This window comes from Symphalangus syndactylus, chromosome 2, assembly GCF_028878055.3.
Source record: "Symphalangus syndactylus isolate Jambi chromosome 2, NHGRI_mSymSyn1-v2.1_pri, whole genome shotgun sequence".
Taxonomy (NCBI): domain Eukaryota; kingdom Metazoa; phylum Chordata; class Mammalia; order Primates; family Hylobatidae; genus Symphalangus; species Symphalangus syndactylus.
Window position 1 is genome coordinate 82,524,902 of NC_072424.2, and position 27,005 is coordinate 82,551,906.

Genomic DNA, 27,005 nt, shown 5'->3' on the forward strand with positions numbered 1-27,005 from the left:
AAGTCTCACAGGCTGGAGTGCAGTCACATGATCATGGCTCATTACAGCCTTGACCTCCTGGGCTCAAGCGATCTCGCACCTAGCCTTCCGACCACAGGCACATGCCACCATGCCCAGCTTATTTTTATTTTTTTGTAGAGATGGGGTCTTCCTATGTTGTCTAGGCTGGTCTTGAACTTCTGGGCTTAAGCAATTCTCCCACCTCAGCCTCTCAAAATGCTGAGATTACAGACATAAGCCACCACGCTCAGTTATTTAATATTTTATTATCTATCTCTTTTAAATAACTACTTGCAAAAAAACTAATATGACAAAGCCAATGTATTGTATGGTTATAAACAGAAACATATCTGTAAACATTAGTATTATAAGCAGTGTAATATTAAAGGTGGCTATCTATTTGAAAACTCAGAAGGCAGTGACTTCTACAATTAAATTTCAAAAAATCAAAACATAAAACATTATCAGCTTCAGTTACCATAAATAAAGCATCTGAATCTTAATTTTAGAGCTAATGGATAATTCCTAAATTTCATGTAATCTGTTAAGATATATTTTGTTAACATTTAGAAAAGACAAGAGAACAAGAGAACCAAAACCAATGAATTAAAGGAGCTTTATAATTTAGCAAAACTTTCAACTTACATGTCTCTCAAACATTACTGACAAACATAATGACTGCTTATGAGAAAATCTGCATATGTCATTCTACGAACAGTAATGTCATTAATATTCTACTTTTAGTTTCCAAGGGAAGATCCTAAACATTACAAATCCTTCCTTTAGCATTTCTTCGTGTATGCATGTTCCTACTTCCTGTTCAAACATATGCTGTAGCTATTCAAGTACGTCTTTTCAAAATAAAACTGATTAACCACCCAAAAATTTAAAAACCCAACACCCAAGTGATATTAGGCACATATCACTTGAACTTGACATTTTAATGACGAAAAGCAAATTTAAGAGGCAAAAAAATTAACATATTTAAATTATAATTTGCACATCAGATTACTTTTTCAGATGTGTCAGAGCTCACAGATAAAAGTAATGAAAAGAAATGTGGTAAAATACATTTTAATTTTACCTTCATTATAAATTAAAACGAGGCATAACAAAAACATTGAGACCATAATATATACATACGGAAAACTGGCCACTGAAAGATGCAAATAATTCATACAACATAGTGTAAGCTTTAATATATAAATTAGATGTCATTTCATCAACTGTTAGTATCATCAGTCTAAATTTTACAATATATATTAAAATATTAAAATGCTAAAAAAAATTGCAATATAGAATACACTCTGGGAAAATACATATTTGTGGCTTTATAGACAATCTAAATTAATCCATTCTATACAATAGTTTTCTAAAATATAAATGGCACTTTACATGCAAAAGAACACACCAGCTGGATGACCTCATATATCAGAAATTAGGAGAAAACACCCTTTTAACAAGACAGTTACATAGCAGAGGTGGAATGTAGAATCAGATTTTGCCTTAATACAATCTTGGATAAAACTAATTATGAAAAAGGACAGTCTCTATTACTTTCAGTTAGCATTTTTAAAAATAAAATCTACTGTGATCTTATATTTTCTAATTGTATCACAAACAGAGAAAACATAAAAGGGAAAAGAGAGAAACAGAAAACCTGATGATCCTTTATAAATTGGAAGCATCAGCCCTGCCTATGGGTTGCATTTAGGCTGCTTTTTTGTTGACATTTTCCCAAATTACTTCTGCCATTCTGAATTGTGCATCAGTAGTCAGATGAGTTTTCCAGACTTCATTATGCCATTGTGTAACCATAGCTGCCACAATGTAGTGCCACAAGAAGTCTGTCCTTGAGTATTTCTTTACTTGGGTATTCAGGTAACTTGAGCATGTTGATGCTTTAAAAGAAAAATAAACCACCATTAAACAGGAAATCTATACAATTTCTGATTGTTTTGTCTAGCAGTGAAAGCACTACTCATAATTAACATAAAATCATCCTCCCAAATTTGCATTCAGATTGAAAAACCCTAAAGTGGTATTTAAAAAGAAGAAAAAATCTGCTGCATTGCAGTTCCTTTCAGCATGCAAATGCAGTGGAAGAAAATACATTCCTTTCAGCTTAAAATAAACAAGCAATAGGGCAATTTAGTTTGAAGTGATGGTGTGTAACTCAGTGCTACTTATGATAGTGTAACTTTAGTGATACTTGAACTATAGTCAATTAAATTGTAGGGAGTTAGGGTTTCCTCATTTTCCCTACCAAAAACGGGGGCACAAAAAACTACATAATTACTTATCAGTGATTCCAAAATCCTGGAGAGAGATCACAGCTGAGGTTTTCCTCTCAATGCAGCAACAGTTAGACCTCTGATCATTCAAAATTAATCAAAACAACATGTAAAGCATTTAAATAAACCAAGTCAACATACCATGTGCTTGAAGTTGGTAAAAGATTTGGAGTATATGGCACAGCAGCGATTGTAAAGTTTTGCAATCCACTTCCACCCATGATATTAGCAAACCCACCATGTGGGACCCTGGAACTAAGAGTTTATATCTTAATACATTGTAATCATGAAAAAAAGATATTTGTGACAGATAAATTTCAAGTTCTAAGTTCGAATAGGAATATATCCAACTCTAGGACAATGACAACATGACATTTTTTTAGTCTACGAAACTCCAATTCATTACTGTAAGTTGCTTTGTGATTAGTTAGCAAGCTTCCATGGAGACACCCCTCCACATTTCCATAAGCTATACTATGCTTGCAATTGGCCACAGCACATACCTCAATATTGCATTTAGCATTCTACATTTACAATTATTTGCTTTCATGTGGCTCTCTATTGAAGTGGGGCTGATTTGAGGGACCAAACAAGTCATATTTACATCTATATCCCTGGGGCTAGCAAAATGCCTGGAGTAGACATTCATTAAATGTTTGTTGAATAGATTAATATTTGATTGACTAATTCAAGCAATAAATGCTCTGACATGTAATCCAAATGATTTCCTTGTTTGTGAAAAATATCTAGGCCCTAAAAGTTTGTTTTGTTTTTTATAGTGGAAAAACTGAAAAATTCTTTATGTTCCTCTTTTATTTGATATTCAGAATACCAAATATATTTTTCAAACATCGCCTAACATAATGAGGCCATAGGAAGGCTAACATATAATGCGTAACACATCAGTAGAAAATTTAATCTTGGGTACATGGCTGCAGAGGATGTAATTATAACTTCTCAAGTTCTATATACATCGAAAAGAAAATTAATATTTCTTCTAAAGTTTGCCTGTGTATGTACCATGATTAAACTGATACAAAAAAAAACATTCTATTGCTTTTAAAATGAGGTGCTGTAGTGCTTTTTGGATCAATTAGAATAATGACAAAGGAACATTTAGTGTATAGATTACTAAATACATACTTGCAAACATCTGAATAAAATTTAAAATACTTCCTTAAAAATATGATTTATAACATAAAGCATAGTTTAGTTCACTTAAAAAAAAAGTTGAACCTCAAATAGCCTAAACAATCTAGAAAAAAAAGAAGAAAGGTGGCAGACTCACATATCCTGATTTCAAAACTTATTACAAAGCTGCGGTAATCAAAACAGTGTGATACTGCCAAGAAAAGAGACATATGAACCAGTAGAACAGAATAGAGGCCATTAACCCCTCACATACATAATGAAATGATTTTCAACTACAGTGCCAACAACATTCAAAGGGGAAAAGACAGTCTTTTCAATGAAGTGTGTTGGGAAAACTGGATATTCACTACAACAAAAATGAAGTTGGACCCCTACTTTACACTAAGTTACTTAAAAACTAACTCAAAATGGATTGAAGACCTAAATGTAAGAGCTAATACTATAAAACTCTTAGAAGAAAATATAAGAGAAAAGCTTCATAATACTGGATTTGGCAATGATTTATTGAACACGACCAAATTGATATCCAGAACATATAAAGAATTCCCATAGCAAAAAAAAAAACAAAAAAACAAAAAAAAAACAGCCCAATTAAAAATGGGCAAAGAATTGAAATAGACATTTCTCCAAAAAAAGATAAACAAATGCCCAATAAGCACATGAAAAGATGCTCAACATCACCATTTACTAGGGAAATGCCAATCAAAACCACTTCACACTCATTAAGATGACTATCAGCAAAAAATCAAAAAAACAAAAGACAGAAAATCACAAGTATTGGCAAGGATGTGGAGAAATTGCTGCTGGGAATGTAAAATGATGCAGTCTCTGTGGAAAACAGTATGCAGGTTCCTCAACAAAATTAACAGAATTACAATACAGAATTATCATATGATCAGGAAATTCCACTTCTGGGTATATATCCAAAAGAACTGAAAGCACGGACTCAAGGAAGTATCTGCGCATCCAGCAGCATTATTCACAATAGCCAAATGGTAAAAGCAACCCAAGTGTCCATCAATAGATGGCTGGATAAGCAAAGTGTGGTGTATATATACAAGGGAGTATTATTTAGCCTTAAAAGGGAAGGGAATTTTGATATGTGCTACAAAATGGATGAATCTAGAAGACCTTATGCTAAGTGAAATAAAGCAATCACAAAAGGACAAATATTGTATGATTCCACTTATATGAAGTTCTTAGAGTAGTCAAATTCGTAAACATAAAATAGGTGGTTGTTAGAGGCAGGTGGGAAAGGAGGATGGGGAGTTAGTGTTTAACGAGTACAGTTTCAGCTGGGAAAGATGAAAAAATTCAGGAGATGGATGGTGGTGACAGTCACACATTAACGCGAATGCACTTAATGCCACAAAAGTGTACACTTAAAAAATTGTTTAAATGATAAATTTTATGATATGCATTTACACACACATACACAAACACAAACGGTTGAAAATATGCACCAGGATTGTCTATTTGAAATCACTGATATGTACATGATGCACATCCACAGGGAAAAAAACATTTAACAATCCAATATGAAAGAATCCCTAAAAACAGCAATTTTCTCTTCTATCTGGGAAGTCGTCTGGTTTGGTTTACTGATGAAATTCTTCAGCTTACTTTAGTAAACCAAGGCAATATTAAGAGTATGCCCGAATCTTGCTTATAAGACACTAATGCATAAACAATTCCTACTAATAGCAAGAGAATATATACAGAAGACCTGGCTATATCTCTTTTTAAGTTGAAATAAAATTCAACATTAGTTAATTTATAGATTTAACTTTTGCCTAAAAAATTAACAAGGTGACCAAACATAAAAAGGGATAAAAATCAAGCCATTCTGAATTTCCTATGATGTCAAATTTCAAATTAAATGTAACTATTTTATCAAGGCAAGATGAGAAAATAAATGTTGACATTGATTTTTATACAAATTATAGCACAGTATTTCAATATCAATATGATCAATCTAATGTCCTCCACACAAGTACATTTTGAACAGTAAGTTAAAAATTCAGAAGATCCTCTAGTTTTAACATCTTAATTAAAATTATTCTATAAGCTGATAAACCATTCCTGAAACCTTATTCCCTTTCCTACACTATGAATAAATACGGCTGGCCCCATACTTATATAATCAGATCTGATCATGTTAAGATCATAATTCATCAGGCATAAGTATATATGAGAAAAATAAATAAAACAGTCTTTGGCTGAATATTATGACACTTACATTATACAGTATAAAATTACAGTAAACAAAAATGGCATATTTCTATTTTATTTAAAAAGTAATTGGCCGGGCGCGGTGGCTCATGCCTGTAATCCCAGCACTTTGGGAGGTCGAGGCTGGTGGATCACTTGAGATCAGCAGAGACCAGACTGGCCAACATGATGAAACCCTGTCTCTACTAAAAATACAAAAATTAGCCAGGCGAAGTGATGTGTGCACCTGTAACTGGAGGCTAAGGAAGGAGAATCGCTTGAACCCAGAAGGTGGAAGTTGCAGTGAACTGAGATCAACCACTGCACTCCAGCCTGGGCAATAGAGCAAGACTTCATCTCAAAAAAAAAAAAAAAAAAAAGAAAGAAAGAAATCAGCCGGACACAGTGATTCGCACCTGTAATCCCAGCACTTTGGGAGGCCGAGGCAGGTGGATCACTTGAGGTCAGGAGATCAAGACCACCCTGGCCAACATGGTGAAACTCCATCTCTACTAAAAATACAAAATTAGCTGGGTGTTGTGGTAGGCGCCTGTAATCCCAGCGACTCGGGAGGGCTGAGGCAGGAGAATCCCTTGAACCTGGGAGGCAGGGGTTGCAGTGAGCCGAGATTGTGCCACAGCACTCCAGCCTGGGAAACACAGCAAGACTCTTTCTCAAAAGAAAAAAAAAAGAAATCATCAAGTCTGATTCTTAAGGGATAATGAAACAGTAAAACATTTAAGATAGCCTTATAGAGCAACAAAATATTAATGTCAATACTATAAAAATATTCAAAAATCACTTTTTGTATTAATTCTTGGTTCAACAATTGGAACACATTTGATTTTTCAGTAAGGTTGCACTAAATTATACTACAGACCTGTAGAAAGATACTTCAGTATCTAAATATAAACTAATACAGAATCAGAATTTTCCAAAAATTAAAAAAGAAAAAAAAATTATACTTTTGGTTTTGAACAAGTACTATACCTATACTAATGACTGGGAGTTCGAGGTAAAATTTAAGATTTTAAAAAGCTTAAAACTTTCTCAGTTTGAACTCAAAATATAGAGCTCTAATTACACTCAATGTTGAAAGGTGGATTCTTCAGTCCAAGGGCGAAGCTAGCTCTGTGTTGTCAGCTTCCTTGGCTTCTACTCTTCACCCACATCTTTCACCTCCATTCAAGTGTGGATTTGCCACACTTCATAACTAAATAATAAATAGCACACCTGTTTTCAGCATTGCTAACAATGACTGTACTATTTAAAGTGGAGAAGCCTTGTATATTACTAATGCTAGTGTTTTACCCTATAGGAGCAGCCACCTAAGAGACAACTTAGTACTAAAAAACTTGAATAACTGATTTCTGCATCTTAAAGACTCATACTGACAAATCATGGGGAAAATATAATAATTCACTAGATGGTGTTGAAGTATAAACCATTTAGAAAAATATACTTGACAACATAAACCAAAATAAGGTCCAGATGGTTTAAAAATCGGAATGTAAAAACAGAAATTATAAAAACTTACATTAAAAAATTTATATAAACATATATATAAAATCTTAAGAGTAGGGAAGAATTTACAAAAACCACAAAGGAAAGTAATGATAATCAATTTGGCAATATGGTAATTTAAAACTTTCAAGTTATAAATTTAAATTACATGGAAATCTCTATATTTAACTTTGATAAACCAAGAAAACTATTTGCAGAGTTAATACCCCTAATATATAAACAACACTTAAAACTGAATTTTTAAAAATGATTGTGGAATACCAAAGAATAAAGATAGGTAATTCATACCACACACAAAAAACTATATAAAATAAATTATATGAAAGTAAAAATGGGCCGGGGGCAGTGGCGCACGCCTACATGTAATCCCAGCACTTTGGGAGGCCGAGGCAGGCAGATCACGAGGTCAGGAGATCGAGACCATCCTGGCTAACAAGGTGAAAGCCCGTCTCTACTAAAAATACAAAAATTAGCTGTGCATGGTGGCGGGCGCCTATAGTCCCAGCTACTTGGGAGGCTGAGGCAGGAGAACGGCGTGAACCCAGGAAGCGGAGCTTACAGTGAGCTGAGATCAAGCCACTGCACTCCAGCCTGGGCGACAGAGCGAGACTCCGTCTCAAAAAAAAAAAAGTAAAAATGACTATACCCTGTGCTGATAAAAGGAGTACGTTCTCTCATTCTCTACTGACATCAATACCCTTCTAGAAGATAAATGAATATGTATCAAGATTATAAAAATTTATATATTCTCATACACAAAAGTTTCCTTTCTAAGAATTTATCCTCTATAATCAGACTGTCCCACAAGGATAGAAGCACAAAAATTCCTTATTTGTACAGTATTATTCATAAATAGGAAAATTTAGCAATAATCAATTAAAGGAAGTCCCTAAAAATAGAACTAGACAGCCATTAAAAATTACATAGATCTACAAATTGAACAATTTAGTAACATACTGCTAAATTCAAAAAGTTATAAAATAACAATGGTTTTAAAAGTAAAAATTATAACAGTTCAGCTCAAACGTGTTGCAGGGGATTGAAACTGTCTGAATGAAAATAAAATATGATAAAATAACAAAAAAAAAAAGTAAAAATTATATAATGTGTTAAAAATTCTTGAAGAATAACAAAAATGTGATTATTTTTAGGAATACAGATTGGAAGTGGTTTTTTTCCTCCTATCTGAATTGTCAAATTATCAACTTTCTTACATAAAAAATATAATTATTTTTCATCCTTTTTATTAAGTTATTCAAGCCTGTGAGTATTTCTTGGCATTCAGAGGCAAAAAACAAAAACAAAAAAACAAGTTTTTCTTTTATATTTTTAGTCTATAACCTGTTAGTTGTTATGTCTTATTTATTTATTACTTATTATTATTATTATTATTTTTTGAGACAGGGTCTCACAGTGTCACCCCAGCTAGAGTGCAGTGGCACAATCTCGGCTCACTGCAATCTCCACCTCCCAGGCTCAAGTGATCCTCCCACCTCAGACTCCTGAGTAGCTGGGACCACAGGCGTGCGCCATCATGCCCAGATAATTTTTGTATTTTTGTAGAGACAGGGTTTCGCCATGTTGCCCAGGCTGGTCCCAAACTCCTGAGCTCAAGTGATCTGCCCACCTCAGCCTCTCAAAGTGCTAGGATTATAGGCACTACTATAAATGTCTTATCTTTAATACCAAAACAAATCTTTAATACCTAAAACAGTGGAAAGGGTGGTAACTTATTGACAATTCAGAGTAATAATTCCTCGTTTTAGTTATCTCTAAGCCATAAAAACAATATATTAAATTATTTCCATATTATCATAAAAATACTGCTTACTTGCCAGTAACAAACTGCAAGAGAAGTACTGTGCCCAGCCTATTTATTTATTCTTTAAAATTAGATTTATAGTGTGACTCCAACTATTTTTCTAACTATACAGTAAAAAGACTAAAAAAATTAAGCAAAATGTTAACTGTATATATCTCTGAATATGGGATCACTTAACATTAAGGATTTTAATTTTCTTCTATTTTCTCCATTTTCCAAATTTACTACAATGATTAAACACTACTTTTAAAATAAAAAAACATGGTTTTTAAAAATTATAGGCCAGGCACGGTGGCTCACACCTGTAATCCTAGCACTTTGGGAGGCCGAGGCGGGTGGATCACCTGAGGTCAGGAGTTCAAGACCAGCTTGGCCAAGATGGTGAAACCTCATCTCTACTAAAAAAAAAAAAAAAAAAAAAAAAAATACAAAAATTAGCCGGACAAAAAAAAAAATGCAAAAATTAGCCGGGTATGGTGGCAGGCCCTGTACTCCCAACTACTTGTGAGGCTGAGGCAGGAGAATCGCTTGAACCCAGGGGGCGGAGGTTGCAGTGAGCCAAGATCAAGCCACTGCAACTCCAGCCTGGGGGACAGAGTGAGACTCTGTCTCAAAAAAAAAAATTATATATGTATTTTATATAGATATATATTCACAATTATGCTTTTTAAATATGCAGGAAAAACATAGAAGTAAATATATTAAATTGTTTATAGTGGTTATGGCTGATGGGCTATGGTTTTTCTTATTCTAATTTTCTATTTTCTAACTTTCCTAGGAGAAATATGTACATTTATAACGAAAAAACCGAACTACATTTTCACAAATAGAAGATAAAATTCTGTTATCCAAAATGAAAATCAGACTTTTTTTTACATCTTTCAGAAACACAAGCTAAAAGACGGTTAAATCATCTAGTTTTCTAATATCTATTATATTTAACTGGTTCCAAAAGTGAACTTTTCAGAGAAGTGTGGTACCACGAATTACTTTTTAGGCCATGAATCTTGACACTTTAAAGTTTACTTTGAATTACAGAAAAACTGTTGTGTATGGGTAATATAGAGTATGCATATGAGTTAACCAGGACAAACTGAATTGCCATACTATTAAACCAAACCAGCAATATACAAATATTAAAAATTTGGCTACTGTCATTGACCTACCTGCAGAGCGAAAAGATTTCCAAATTATAAAGTACAATATACTGATAATCCTGATTGGAGATGCTTTTGAATATATTAAATAAACATGATTGCTCACTACTATAAATGTCTTATCTTTGATACCAAAATAAATCTTTCTTTAATACCTAAAACAGTGGAAAGGGTGGTAAGTTACTGACAATTCACAGTAATAATTCCTCATTTTAGTTATCTCTAAGCCATTAAAAGCAGAATACATTAAATTATTTCCATATTATCATAAAAATACTGCTTACCTGCCAGTAACAAACTGTAAGAGAAGAACTCTCTCCTCTTGAGTAATGTCTTCTACAACTTCCCAGAACCACTAACAACAACAACAAAAAACTTAGCTCATATTTCAGAGCAATTGTAGACTTCTCAATACCAGAGAAATATGCAATATTCATAAAGCACATTTTATTCTGTGAAACTTGTTTACCAAAAATGATTTCATGCAAAGCTTTCATATGCACTATTCCCACAAGAATAATTTGGGGAAACACTTTGTTAATTAATGTAAGTTTTCATCCAACAGTGCTGAAAAGCTTACAAAATTAAACGGCAAAACTTAACTTCATTCTAAGCTCTAGAGAAATTTTACCTGAATAACTGGATCTTCTCTTTCATAGCCACTTGTGTATTCTGTATTTTTTATCCAATCACTCACATCAATTTCTGGCATGCCAGAAAGCAGTAGCTCCTTGGGGGAAGGAAAATATTTCAATAATTTTCTTTAGGGAAAAAGGTTATTACATTTAAGTGGTAAATTTGCCTTAATTAGAAACTAATCCCACGTAAAACTGATATATTTTTGTGACAGTTCCTGCATGTCATCAATAACAAGCATTACATGACAGAGAATCCTTGATGCTGATAATCTCAAATATTATAAGATGTGGAGATGTTTCCACATTGATACAATTTCATTAAAACATAAGAGATTATAGTTTATATGTTTATATCTGAACATATGCAACAACAGTTTATATGTGCAAAAGTTTTATGAACATTATCTTTGGTTTACTTTATATTTTTACAATTCTTTGCAATTTTGTTAACTTCTGTAAGGAGACAGTATTCTCAACATGAAGGTGACAACAAAGACCTGAATAAATACTTGACTAAACAAGGGGAAACTCATTAAGAAATCCTTATCATGAGGAAAAAGGAGGTAATATAAAAATAGTTACGATTTTTAAAAAAGATTTAGGCCTTTTAGGAATTCAACTCTGGAAAAATTTGGATCTTTTAAAGTCAATTTTCTCCAAAGTCAAAAAAAATGCAATTTTCCTAATGACTTGATAAGTTTCTTTTATCCAGGAAGATCATCAAAGACACAAAATCTCAATCATATAAGTAAAAATGAAATTAAGAATGGCAAAGTATTTACCTTTTTGTTTTCCAAGGGAAAAGAGGACATGAAAAGAGCTTGTCCACTTCTCTGAATTAGTCCATATTTCACAGTTAGAGATGCTTACATAGTCAGGGGAGACAATGATTGGCCTACACTTTACACTGATGAGCCAGAACATCAGGATTTCTTTCTTTTTTTTTTTTTTTTGAGACGGAGTCTGGCTCTGTCACCCAGGCTGCAGTGCAGTGGCGTGGCTCACTGCAAGCTCCGCCTCCTGGGTTCACGCCATTCTCCCACCTCAGCCTCCCAAGTAGCTGGGACTATAGGCGCCCGCCACCATGCCTGGCTAATTTTTTTGTAGTTTTAGTAGAGACGAGGTTTCACCGTGTTAGCTAGGATGGTCTCAATCTCCTGACCTTGTGATCCACCCACCTCAGCCTCCAAAAGTGCTGGGATTACAGGCGTGAGCCACCATGCCTGGCCAGGATTTCTTATTACAGGGATGTAGATACCCTGTGATTCAAAATCATGTCTCCTATAGTAAACTGCTCATAACATATACCTGACCTTGTACCTTAAATAAGATTGATATAAGGCAACATCTGAGAACTCTTGAGGGTTTCCGAGATCTACTAATTTTCTTCATATATTTCAACCAAACAACATACCAAAACAGATTATACACAAAAGCAGTTATGAGGGCCCGTTTGTCCTCTATTAAGCTAGACATTAAAGAAATTTGCAAAACTGTTAAACAGTACCAGTCTTCCCACTGTTTCTGTTTTGTTCTGGAAAATGCAATTTTAGTTTTTCAGCTGTTCTCTATGTTAATATAATAATGGATTATTTTATGTGAATAAAATATTTTACATTTCTGTTTTAATTTCAAGTACAGTAAATATCCATTGACATAACCCACATAAACAAAAACTCTTCTGTTGTAAGGGGTCCTAAGACCAAAAAGTTTTAGAACTGCTAGTTAGTATAGGGTGTGTTTTAGTCCTAGTCACAGTGTTATAGAATCCTTTTCCTAGATGAAGACAGTCTAGTCTACACTGACCACCCCCAAATACATTCTCTAGCTTCCTTTGCACCGCAGACTGGCTGCTTTGCCTGCTGGCTGCCTTGCCAGCTGGCTTCAGATTGGGTTTGCAGCCTGGGAAACACAGGCAGTTAGTCTGGAGGTGAGGGTACTCTCTGCTCCTCCACTGCTTCAGCACTTCTTTGCAGTAGCTATGGCTCCTCAAATATGGCTACCATCAGGTGGCCCCTCCTTGGTGATTCAGGCTCCCACAGGGCTCTTCACAGTAATTCCTCTACCTGTCTCTTCAGTCCTAGGGATGATAAAGGCTTTCCCTGTTGCCAGTCTGTGGATGTCTCACTAGACATTGTTTATTCTTAACACCGCCCATACCTCTGTAATACTCCCTTTGTTAAAGTTTCGATATTTGAACCATCTGGAGAAATTCTGTTCCCTGGCAGGACTCTGATATAGGTTTGCTAAAAGGGAGTGGGACAGGCTTTACGCATGTCTTACAATTCATGAGTTTAATCCTTTTCCCTTCTAGGCTGAAGATAAGCTTTCAATAATATTAAGTATGCTTTCATTATTCATAATTATAAATAAAAATGACTAACATTATATTCTCTCAAGAAATTTGAAGCACTTCATGAATATCACATTAATTGTTACTTTTTTGAAGAAGAAGAAGAAAAAGAAAGGATCTTTATTATCCCATCTGGTTACTAAATTGACCAAAAACAAACAGATGAAATGAGAATTCCAGAATAAAATGTACATATTAAGAAAAATATTTTAAGTCCCAATCAATTTTTTTAATACAACAAAATAATTGAATTCATCTGTTGGAATTATGTGTAAGGTATATAACTCATACTAATAGTTAGAAACTGAATCATGCAAGTATTCAGAGCCATCAGCTTACCTAGCATCACACGATTCAGTGTTTTTATATTCTGGTTCTATCATGGATAAATTCACAAGCAGCACAGTATGGAAGAACAGTCCATAGTCATCTCTTGACTTAGGATTGCCTTCTGTCTACAATGGATGACTATACCTCCAGTTCAGTACACTGGAGCTACTCGATACCTTCTCCTCACTAAAACTCTAGAATTTAACCTGAATCCTTTAACTCAGATGCACATCTAGCTTAGACGTTTGCACCAAATTTTTTAAAAGTTTCCTTTCTCAGTGCAGCACAGCCCTCCCCTATGAAAGACACAAAGTCACACAAAAAGTTCTAAAGCCAAGTCCCTCTGATTACTCATGCCACCAAGAAGCAGACCGGCAACAGTGATGGGATCTGGGGTCAGGGAACATGGGTTCATAGCCTACCACTAACACATGCTCTATGACCATGAACAAGTTCCATATCTTCTTTGGCCTAGTTTTCTCATCTGTAAAATGGGGACAATAGTACTCACCTCAAGAGATTTTTCGTGAGCGTTTTTAAAATTAATACATATAAAATACCTGGCAAATACTAAATGCTTAATAATTATTATTATCACTGTATAAATCAAGACCATGCCTACAATGTCGCTCTTCCCAAATGTGAATCAGCTCAACTTAGTAAAGTCAGAGTCCAAGACAAACTAGGAACCTGATCTAAATTTTAATGTAAGAGCCACAATTAAAAACTTACCAGTAACAGACCTAAATGTGAAAGATAAAGGAATAAAGCTTTTAAAAGAACATACAGAAAAATATCTTCACAGCCTTGGAGTAAGAAACAGTTTCTTAAACAGGACACAAAAAGCTTCTTCCATCAAAAAACAAAACAAAACAAAACAAAAAAACTGATAAACTGAACTATGTTAAACCCCAAAACTTTTATTCAGTGAAAAGACCTGAGTAGAAAATATTCGTAATACATAGATCTGATAAAAGACTCTTGTAAAAGAATAAAGAGTCCTACAAATCAGTAAAAAGAAAAAAAAAAACAAAACACAATAGAAAAGTGGACAAATTACTTAAATAGACACTTCAAAAACAGTACACAAATGGCCATAATCATAAAAGGTGTGTAACTTAATTAGTTATCAGGTAAATACAAATCAAAATCTCAAGGAAAGACCACTACTGAATTACCAGAATGGAAATGAAAAAGATGGAAAATTATCAAATGCTAGTGAGAATGCAGAACACTCAGAACTCTCACACCTCCTAATGGGAGTGTAAACTGATATATCACTTGGGAAACTATGTGCCCGTATCTACTGAAATGGGGTACATGCACAGCCTATGTCCCAGCAATTCCACTCCAAAGCATATAACCTACAGGATGCATACTTATGTTTTCCTAAAGGTTTGTAGCAGCAGTACTTGAAAGAGCCTGAAACTGAAAAGTACCCACTAAATGTTCCAAGCACAGTACAGGAAAAGCCATATTTCAGTCAGATCTAATAATATAATAGCTCGAATAGTCCTCCATTTTTAAATGCTGAAAATCACTTCTATTGTTACATAAAAACTAGACAAATCTATGCTAACTGAAGCCATTAACTGTACAGCTTAAAAACAATCAAAAAAACCTCAAAACTTACATTTAATGAAACTAAATCACAATGGACCTCAAAATTAATTAGCAAATTTTGTTCACTACTAAGATATACTATGAATGATAAATTAAAAATACTGATATATATGTAAAATTAACGGTATATATCAGTATCTGTATCCACATACTAAAATGAAAGGCATGGGGTAAAACTAATTTTCTGAGACAGAATAAAAACTAAATAAAACATTTCCACTAATCTAGAACTTACTATTCCAAATTATATATTTTTAGATAAGCAGCAGCTATATGCTATTTAAAATACTGTGCTTTATTAAGATTCAGACAACTCAAAGAGTTTAAAAATAATTCTCCAAATTACCAAAACTAAAGAGAAAAAGAAAATGGAGAAAAATGCAGACATAAATCATATAAAATTAGAAATTCTGTTGGATCACAATACAATAAAGGCAAATTAAAGTGGCAAAACAAAACATTCATTAGGGACTAGAAGATGGCAAAGACGATGGACTCCATAGGTTTGAAATACAGAATTATAAAATTATATATATGGCAATATAAGAAACTGGAGAAGACAATACTATACAATAAGAAAAACCTTAATTCTTTTTAAAAGTTAAGACGTTAGTATCAGTGCCCTTTACGTCACGTGGTCAAATAAAAAATTCAGAAATAATGTAGAGTACTGCGCATATAAGAAGACCGGCCTTCAACATCTCCCATATAGAAGAAACAGGAATATATTCCATTTTAGTTTGTCACCACCTCACCTCACTTCACATTAAGGAGTTGCTTATCTGGTTATTAAGCTTAAGAGATGCGCATCCATAAATTTTATATCATATCTCTAAAAATGGACATTAAACCATTTTGTCTCATTTATACATTATTTCATTCATTATAGTACTCCACAATTATTTCTGAATTACATGAACGAGAGTTTTGTGTTGTGTTACAACATAAGAACTGATGTTTTTCCTTACCAGTTCATATTCATCAAAAAGCTGTATGAGAGAGGGTGGAATGAACATATGAAAGCCCTGTAAAAAAGCATTGATCTGAGGCTGAATGGCTCTTGTCATTCGAAGTTCAGTAACAAGCTGGACGTACTCCGCCTATTGAAAAAGAAGTTTTCATAATGACTTTTTAAAAACTTTTTACATACTTAATTTAATTATTTCTTATTTAAGAGGTAAAGGTTTAAAATAAAATTGACACCAACACTCATACATCTCAGCAAATCAGCAAGCCACCATTCACTAAGCTGTTCAGGAAAAAATTCCAGGGAATCAATCAATCATCCATGACTTCTCTCACACCCTATTTCAGCTGATACTATCAGATCTACCTTTAAAAAAATATTCTCAATCTTACCTTGTCTCACTACCTCCATTTCAGCACCCCAGTCCAAGCTATCATCACTTCTCATCTGGATTACTGCAACATCTGGTGTCCCTGTTTCCATTTTTGCCCCTGTACTGATGCTTCTCCACACCTTAGCCAGAGTGATTTTAAAACATATACATGTATATATACACATAGATATATATGCGTGTGTATGTATATGTAAATAACTCAGATCAGGCAACTGTCTTGCTCAAAACCCTATAATGACTTCTCATGACATCTGGAGTAACATCCAAATTCCTTTCCTGGTCTCTAAGGCCCTAAATGATCTGGCCTCTGCCTTGCTCTCTGATCTCACTTCTTTCCATTCTCCCCCTAGTTCATTCATTCACTCAATTCTAGTTTCACTGGCTTTCTGGCTATTCCCAAAACACAAGCTTGTCTGGGCCCCAATGTGTTTATACTTCTAGATCATTCTCACTGAACTGTCTCATTAGAATGTAATCTCTCTGCAGACAGGGGCTTTGTTTCACCAGGATATATACCAACTCCTAAAAAGTGGCTGCCACTTTGAAAGTATTCAAAAAATATGTGAAGAATGAATGCGTACCATCATCAAATTCACTTAACACATACTTAGAACTTGATAAAATGGTTCTTTGTAGCATAGCCAATTAAATTCTAAGTTAAGGTAAGCTATATATTCACCCATTTTATTTTAAAATACATGATAATCATAGAAAATATTGTTACTTAAAATTTAACTGGTAATAAGCAGAGGGCATGGTGGCACATGCCTGTACTCCTAGTCACTAGGGGAGGCTGAGGTGGAAGCATTGCTTGAGCCCAGGAGTTCAAGTCTGCAGTGAACTATGACCGTGCCACCACACTCCAACCCGGGCAACAGGGAAAGATGCTGTCTCTTAAAGAAAAAAAAAAATAATAATAACTGGTAATTTAAAAAATGTATTTTGGCTTAGAACAAAATGAATTATATACAGAGAGAGAGAGAAAGAGTGTGTATGTGTATACATATATAAACTATTAGATGTTATCATTTACATATTTTTTAATTAGTTATAAGTGAAACTTTGTGAGTTAAAAGCAATATGTTATAGCAGGTATATAGCTCCCACCTACTAGGAATTAATACTTTAACAGGGAAGAAATTCTGTTTTAGCCCTCTTATTTTTTTTTGGCACTAATCTGATGCTCTGTTCAAAAACAAACAAAAAAAAAACCAAACAAACAAAAAACAGGGGAAAAAAAGGCACTGAGCCAGCAAGTTCTATATGACTGCTAGTTATGAATTCTTCACAGCTCTCAGAGCTACAGAAGTGTCACAGTAGATTCCTCACAGCTCTCCCAAAACCCTGTGTGGCTCCTTTTATAATTTAACACAAGGAAAGCTACCATCTCTGCTATTCAATCTAGTCTCATCCCAAATCCCACTTCCCACCAACCAAAGGTGCAAGTTTTTCTCTACTATATAGGAATTAATCAGCTACAAGTCACATACAGGTAGTTATTATAGAGAGGGAGACAGAAATGTGTACCCAACAGTCAAACAGAAACATTCACTAAATTTCCGGAGTCCAACCCGGGAAGTAACATATATAAAATACTTTATAGTGATGACAGCAGTGATATCTGCATTAGCACATGACTATATTTCAGTTTATGTCTACTCTCACTAAAATTGTTCACTGGATGTACTAAAAGTTTTCCGCTCCATTCATATAATTAATTAATTATACATCTATATGTTTTAAGATGCCAGGAAAGACCCTATTCTTCCCTAAAGAGACTTTTTCCCAAGAGGTTTTGACTTTACGATCTTAAAGTGCAACTCAATAATCTCTGTGGAAGACCTTAAAAAGTCATGAAGCATGAAAATAAAAGATTTATGATTTGCTCATGTGAACGTTACCTATTTTAATTGCATTCCGTATCTATCAGAATAGTATATATTCTTTTTTACCAATTAATTCCTATTATTTCCTCCTACATTCTACTTTTTAATTAATTTTTACAAATATAATACTCTATCACACTTTTCCTTCCATTTATTTTAATATTTATTATTTTCCACATGTATTTCAGTAACCCAGTTCATAGTTATTGATACCAATTTTTGAAAATCAGCTCCTTCGCATCCCAGTCTTCATGCTAATTAAGTAATTTAAATGTGGATGGCAGTTGAACTAAATTATTTTTCAATAAAGTAATGAAATCCTAGCTATCATAAACCCTTAATTTTTCAGTAATACAAGAGTTTCTCAAATACTTGAAAGATAACTGTGTTTAATGGAAAAATCTAAGTCAAACTGCTTCTAAAATGTTTCCCTGCCTCGCTAAACAGTACACCTTCAAACAGAATAAAACAAATTAGTATTATCTTGACAATACAAATTTTACTATGAACACCCACTACTGTTACCCAGCAACATTTCAAGCATTCATGTTGTGTAGAAATACACTAGCTAAGGGTTCTAAGGACAGAGCTTTGGTATCTCACTGGGACCGAGCTCCAGGGACGAGGGGTGACCACCATGTCTGGGGTTCAGTCAACTCAGCTGCTCCGGCCTGCCGGCCTTGGAGAATACAGGTGGTCCAGACAAGGTAGGGTCCCCTTCAACACAGCACATGTGCTCTACCAAAAAGCAGCCAGACTGCTTCTTTGGGCAAGTCCCTGATCCTACTCCTTGTCACTTGTTGAGATCTCCCAACAGGGGTCTCCAGCCACCTCTTATAGGTGCATGCACGCCAACAACAGGTAAGTAAATACCCCCTGGGACAGAGCTTCCAGAGGAAGGACCTGCCTGCCATCTTTGCTGCTTCATGGCCTTCTCTGCTGATACCTCCAGGTATGTGAGAAACCAAGGCAACTGGGGTCTGGAGAGGACCCCTGGCAAACAACAGCAGCCCTATATACAGTAAAGTGGCCAGACTACTAAAAGAAAAAACAAATGAACAGAAAACAACAACAATATAAACAAAAAGACCCCACAAAACCTCAGTCAAAGGTCAGCAACCTCAAAGAACAAAGGTAGATTAAGGCCAAAAAGATAAGAAAGAATCAACACAAAAATGCTGAAAACTCAAAAAGCCAGAGTGCTTCTTCTCCTCCGAATGACTGCAACACCTCTCCAGCAAAAGCACAGAACTGGTCTGAGGCCGAGATGGCTGAATTGACAGAAATAGGCTTCAGAAGGTGGGTAATAATAAACTTCACTGAGCTAAAGGAGCATGTTTTGACCCAATGCAAAGAAGCTAAGAATCACAATAAAACAATACAGGAGCTGATAGCCACAACAGTCAGTTTAGAGAGGAACGTAACAGACCTAATGGAGCTGAAAAACACAACATGAGAACTTCACAATGCAATCACAAGTATCAACAGCAGAACAGACCAAGCAGAGGAAAGAACCTCAGAGCTTGAAGACTATCTTTACAAAATAAGACAGGCAGACAATAATGGAGAAAAAGGAACAAAAAGGAATGAATAAAACCTCCAAGAAATATGGGATTATGTAAAGAGACCAAACCTACGACTGATTGGGGTACCTGAAAGAGACGAGGAGAATGGAACCAAGTTAGAAAACATACTTCAGGATATCATATAGAGAATTGCCCCAGATTATCAGGACAGGCCAACATTCAAATTCAGGAAATGCAGAGAACCCCAGTAATATACTCCACAAAAAGATCAACCCCAAGACATATAATCAGATGTGTCTTCACATCAGATTCCCCAAAGCCATCAGATTCCCCAAGGTCCAAATGAAAGAAAAGCTGTTAAGGGCAGCCAGAGATAAAGGCCAGGTCACCTACAAAGGGAAACCCATCAGACTAATAGCAAACCTCTCAGTGAAAACCCTGCAAGCCAGAAGAGACTGGTGGCCAATATTCAACATTCTTAAAGAAAAGAATTTCCAACTGAGAATTTCATATCTGGCCAAACTAAGCTTTATAAGCAAAGGAGAAATAAGATCCTTTTCAGAAAAGCGAATGCTGAGGGAACTTGTTACTACCAGTCCTGCCTTACAAGAGCTCCTGAAGAAAGAACTAAATATGGAAAGAAAAAATTGTTACCAGCCACTACAAAAATACACTGAAGTACACTGACCAGTGACACTATGAAGCAACCACATAAACCAAGCCTGCAAAATAACCAGCTTGCATCATCATGACAGGATCAAATTCATACATAACAATACTAACGTTAAATATAAATGGATTAAATGCCCCAATTAAAAGACCAAGAATGGCAAGCCAGATGAAGAGCCAAGACCCATCAGTATGCTGTCCTCAAGAGACCCATCTCACATGCAAAGACACACACAGGCTCTAAATAAAGAGATGGAGGAAATTTTACCAAGCAAATGGAAAACAGAAAAAAGCAGGAGTTGCAACCGTAGATTCTGACAAAAGAGACTTTAAACCAACAAAGATTAAAAAAAGACAAGGGCATTACATAATGGTAAAAGGTCCAATTCAACAAGAAGAGCTATCATAAATATATATGCAACCAACACAGGAGCACCCAAATTCAAAAAACAAGTGCTTAGAGAACTGCAAAGAGACTTAGACTCCCACACAATAATAGTGAGAGACTTTAACACCCCACTAATAATATTAGACAGATCATCAAGACAGAAATTTAACAAAGATTTTCTGGACCTGAACTCAGCTCTGTATCAAGTGGACCTGATAGATATCTACAGAACTTCCCACCCAAATTCAACAGAATATACATTCTTCTCATCACCACATGACACTTATTCTGAAATTGATCACACAATCAGAAGTAAAACTTTCCTTGGCAAATGCAAAAGAAATGAAATCATAACAAACAGTCTCTCAGACCACAGCACAATCAAATTAGAACTCAAGATTAAGAAACTCATCAAAACCACACAACTACATAGAAATTGAACAACCTGCTCCTGAATGACTCTTGGGTAAACAACGAAATTATGGGAGAAATCAAGAATTTATCTGAAACTAATGAGAACAAAGAGACAATGTACCAGAATCTCTGGGAAGCAGCTAAAGCAGTGTTAAGAGGGAAATTTATAGCACTAAATGCCCACATCAAAAAGCCAGAAAGATCTCAAGTTAACAACCTGACATCTCAACTAAAATAACTAGAGAGCCAAGAGCAAACAAACTCCAATGCTGGCAGAAAACAAGAAATAACCAAGATCAGAGGAAAACTGAAGAAGACAGAGACACAAAACAACCCTTCAAAAAATTCAATGAATCCAGGAGCTGATTTTTTGAAAATATTAATAAAATAGATAGACCTCTAGCTAGACTAATGAAGAAAAGTGAGAAGAATGAAATAAACACAATCAGAAATGATAAGGTAGATATCACCACTGACCCCAAAGAAATATAAACGACCAGCCAGGCACGGTGGCTCATGCCTGTAATCCCAGCACTTTGAGAGGCTGAGGTGGGTGGATCACGAGGTCAGGAGTTCTAGACCAGCTGGGCCGGCATGGTGAAACGTCATCTTTACTAAAAACACAAAAAATTAGCCAGGCATGGTGGTGCGCGCCTGTAGTCTCAGCTACTTGGGAGGCTGAGGCAGGAGAATTTCTTGAACCCAGCAGGCGGAGGTTGCAGTGAGCTGAGATCGCACCACTGCACCCCAGCCGGAGTGACAGAGCCAGATTCCATTACACACACACAAAAAAAATATATATATATACACACACACACACTTATTATTAAAGTCACAAACTAGCTATAAGAATTGATAGTCTGATAAAAATCCTATTACTTCAGTTTCCTTGAAACAAATTCAGTCATTGAAAATAGTGATCGAAGAGTTGCTTCCAAGACGGCCGAATAGGAACAGCTCTGGTCTACAGCTCCCAGTGAGATTGACACAGAAGACGGGTGATGTCTGCATTTCCAACTGAGGTGACTGGTTCAACTCATTGGGACTGGCTGGACAGTGGGTGCAGGGCAAGCCAAAGCAGGGCAGGGTGTCGTCTCACCCGGGAAGCACAAGGGGCCAGGGGTTTTCCCTTTCCTAGCCAAGGGAGGCCGTGACTGACTGTCCCTGGAGGAATGGTACACTCCTGCCCAAATAATGCACTTTTCCCACAGTCTTCACAACCGGCAGACCAGGAGATTCCCTTCTGTGCCTGGTTCAGAGGGTCCCATGCCCATGAAGCCTTGTTTGCTGCCAGCACAGCAGTCTGAGATTGACCTGGGTCGCTGGACCTTGGTGGGGAGAGGGATGTCCACCATTGCTGAGGCTAGATTGACCTGGGTCGCTGGACCTTGGTGGGGAGAGGGATGTCCACCATTGCTGAGGCTTGAGTAGGAGGTTCTATACTCACAGTGTAAACAAAGAGGTAGGGAAGCTTGAACTGGGCGGAGCCCACCGCAGCTCAGCAAGGCCTACTACCTCTCTAGATTCCACCTCTAGGGGCAGGACATACCTGAACAAAAGGCAGCAGACAACTTCTCCAGACTTAAACATCCCTGCCTGACAGCTCTGAAGACAGCAGTGGTTCTCCCAGGATGGCGTTCGAGCTCTGAGAACGGACAGACTGCCTCCTCAAGTGGGTCCCTGACTCCCGTGTAGCCTGACTGGACACCTCATACAGGCGGGTGCCCCTCTGGGACAAAGCTTCCAGAAGAAGGTACGGGCAGCAATATTTGCTGTTCTGCAGCCTCCGCTGGTGATACCCAGGCAAACAGGGTCTGGAGTGGACCTCCAGCAAACTCCAACAGACCTGCAGCTAAGGGGCCTGTTTGTTAGAAGGAAAACTAACACACAGAAAGGAAGAGCATCAACATCAACAAAAAGGACATCCACACCAAAACCCCATCCACAGGTCACCATACATCAAAGACCAAAGGTACATAAAACCACCAAGATGGGAAGAAACCAGAGCAGAAAGCCTGAAAATTCCAAAAACCAGAACACCTCTTCATCTCCAAAGGAACACAACTCCTAGCCAGCAACGGAACAAAACTGGATGGAGAATGAGTTTGATGAATTGACAGAAGTAGGTTTCAGAAGGTCAGTAATAACAAACTTCTCCAAGTTAAAGGAGCATGTTCTTACCCATCACAAGGAAGCTAAAAACCTTGAAAAAAGGTTAAACAAATGGCTAACTAGAATAACCAGTGTAGAGAAGAGCTTAAATGACCTGATGGAGCTGAAAACCACAGTACGAAAACTTCGTGAAGCATACATAAGCTTCAATAGCCAATTCGATCAAGTGGAAGAAAGGATGTCAGTGATTGAAGATCAAATTAATGAAATAAAGTGAAAAGACAAGATTAGAGAAAAAAAGAATGAAAAGAAACTAACAAAGCCTCCAAGAAATATGAGACTATGTGAAAAGACCAAATATACATTTGATTGGTGTGCCTGAAAGTGACAGGGAGAATGGAACCAAGTTAGAAAACACTCTTCAGGACATTATCCAGGAGAACTTCCCCAACCTAGCAAGGGAGGCCAACATTCAAATTCAGGAAATACACAGAACACCACAAAGATACTCCTCGAGAAGAGCAACCCCAAGACATATAGAATGTCAGATTCACCAAGGTTGAAATGAAGGAAAAAATGTTAAGGGCAGCCAGAGAGAAAGGTCGGGTTACTCACAAAGGGAAGCCCATCAGACTATCAGATCTCTCTGCAGAAACCCTACAAACCAGAAGAGAATGGGGACCAATATTCAGTATTCTTAAAGAAAAGATTTTTCAACCCAGAATTTCATATCCAGCCAAACTAAGCTTCTTAAGTGAAAGAGAAATAAAATCCTTTCCAGACAAGCAAATGCTGAGAGACTTTGTCACCACCAGGCCTGACTTGCAAGAGCTCCTGAAGGAAGCACTAAACATGGAAAGTAACAACCGGTACCAGCCACTGCAAAAACAAGCCAAACTGTAAAGACCATCGACGCTATGAAGAAACTGCATCAATTAACGGGCAAAATAACCAGCTAGCATCATAATGACAGGATCAAATTCACACATAACAATACAAATCTTAAATGTAAATGGGCTAAATGCCCCAATTAAAAGACACACTGGCAAATTGGATAAAGAGTCAAGACCCATCAGTGTGCTGTATTCAGGAGACCCATCTCACGTGCAAAGACACACATAGGCTCAAAATAAAGGGATGGAGGAAGATCTACCAAGCAAACAGAAAGCAAAAAAAAAGCAGGGGTTGCAATCCTGGTCTCTGATAAAACGGATGTTAGACCAAAGACGATCAAAACAGACAAGAAAGGACATTACATAATGGTAAAAGGACCAATGCAACAAGAAGAACTGAATGACCTAAATATATAGGCACCCAATACAGGAGCACCCAGAATCATAAGGCAAGTCCTTAGAGATCTACAAAGAGACTTAGACTCCCACACAATAATAATGGGACACCTGTCAATATTAGACAGATCAGTGAGACAGAAGGTTAACAAGGTTATCCAGGACTTGAACTCAGCTCTGGACAAAGCAGACCTAACAGAAATCTGCAGAACTCTCCACCCCAAATCTACAGAATATACATTCTTCTCAGCACCACATCACACTTATTCTAAAACTGACCATAAAATTGAAAGTAAAATACTCCTCAGGAAATGTAAAAGAAAAGAAATCACAACAAACTATCTCTCAGAGCACAGTGCAATCAAATTAGAACTCAGAATTAAGAAACTCACTCAAAACCGCTCAACTAAATGGAAACTGAGCAACCTGCTCCTGAATGACTACAGGGTAAATAACGAAAGTAAGTCAGAAATAAAAATGTTATTTGAAACCAATGAGAACAAAGACACAACGTACCAGAATCTCTGGGACACATTTAAAGCAATGTGTAGAAGGAAATTTTTAGCACTAAACGCCCACAAGAGAAAGCAGGGGAGATCTAAAATCAACACCCTAACATCACAATTAAAAGAACTAGAGAAGCAAGAGCAAACAAATTCAAAAGCTAGCAGAATACAAGAAATAACTAAGATCAGAGCAGAACTGAAGGAGACACGAACACGAAAAACCCTTCAAACAAAGCAATAAATCCAGGAGCTGGTTTTTTGAAAAGATCAACAAAATACATACAACGCTAGCAAGACTAATAAAGAAGAAAAGAGAGAAGAATAAAATACACACAATAAAATTATAAAGGGGATATCACCACTAATCCTACAGAAATACAAACTACCATCAGAGAATACTATAAACATCTCTATGCAAATAAACTAGAAAATCCAGAAGAAATGGATAAATTCCTAGACACATAAACCATCCCAAGACTAAACCAGAAAGAAGTTGAATCTCTGAATATATCAATAACAGGTTCTGAAATTGAGGCAATAATTAATAGCTTACCAACTAAAAAAAGTCCAGGACCAGCGGATTCACAGCCAAATTCTACCAGAGGTACAAAGAGGAGCTGGTACCATTCCTTCTGAAACTATTCCAATCAATAGAAAAAGAGGGAATCCTCTCTAACTTACTTTATGAGGCCAACATCATCCTGATACCAAAGCCTGGCAGAGACACAACAAAAAAAGAGAATTTTAGACCAATATCCCTGATGAAAATCAATGTAAAAATACTTAATAAAATACCAGCAAACCAAATCCAGCAGCACATAAAAAGCTTATCCACCACGATCAAGTCGGCTTCATCCCTGGGATGCAAGGCTGGTTCAACATACACAATCAATGAACGTAATCCAGCATATAAACAGAACCAATGGCAAAAACCACATGATTATCTCAACAGATGCAGAAAAGGCCTTCAACAAAATTCAACAGCCTTTCATGCTAAAAACTCTCAGTAAACTAGGAATTGATGGAATGCATCTCAAAATAATAAGAGCTATTTATGACAAACCCACAGCCAATATCATACTGAATAGGGAAAAAACGGGAAGCATTCCCTTTGAAAACTGGCACAAGACAAGGATGCCCTCTCTCACCACTTCTATTCAACATAGTATTGGAAATTCTGACCAGGGCAATCAGGCAAGAGAAAGCAATAAAGCGTATTCGAATAGGAAGAGAGGAAGTCAAATTGTCTCTGTTTGCAGATGACATGATTGCATATTTAGAAAACCCCATCATCTCAGCCCAAAATCTCCTTAAGCTGATAAGCAACTTCAGCAAAGTCTCAGGATACAAAATCAATGTGCAAAAATCACAAGCATTCCTATACACCAATAATAGACAAACAGAGAGCCAAATCATGAGTGAACTTCCATTCACAATTGCTATTAAGAGAATAAAATACCTAGGAATCCAACTTACAAGGGATATGAACAACCCCTTCAAGGAGAATTACAAACCGCTGCTTTAAGGAAATAAGACAGGACACAAACAAATGGAAAAACATTCCATGCTTATGGATAGGAAGAGGCAATATCATAAAAATGGCCTTACTGCCTAAAGTAATTTATAGATTCAATGCTATCTCCATCAAGCTACCATTCACTCTCTTCACAGAATCGGAAAAAACTACTTTAAACTTCATATGGAACCAAAAAGGAGCCCGCATAGCCATGACAATCCTGAGCAAGAAGAA

At 36.2% G+C, this 27,005-nt stretch overlaps 1 protein-coding gene across 12 annotated transcripts in view; it reads right to left on the reverse strand.

Annotated features, from left to right (window-relative positions):
* Positions 1–597: 597 nt before the first annotated feature.
* HACE1 (HECT domain and ankyrin repeat containing E3 ubiquitin protein ligase 1) overlaps positions 598–27,005 on the reverse strand; it is a 127,570-nt gene continuing 101,162 nt past the window's right edge. For 9 of the 12 annotated variants that reach the window (XM_055260030.2, XM_055260004.2, XM_055259995.2 and 6 more), the window contains 5 exons: positions 16,073–16,204; positions 10,792–10,890; positions 10,445–10,515; positions 2,436–2,549; positions 598–1,901 (listed from right to left, as the gene is read on the reverse strand). In XM_055260030.2, coding sequence (XP_055116005.1) covers positions 1,799–1,901; positions 2,436–2,549; positions 10,445–10,515; positions 10,792–10,890; positions 16,073–16,204 — 519 coding nt within the window. In that variant the 3' untranslated portion in view covers positions 598–1,798. Of the gene's footprint in view, positions 1,902–2,435; positions 2,550–3,582; positions 3,637–10,444; positions 10,516–10,791; positions 10,891–16,072; positions 16,205–16,237; positions 16,585–27,005 lie in introns of those variants that run through there. The other 3 variants (XM_055260015.2, XR_008653598.2, XM_055260081.2) reach the window with 3 other exon arrangements.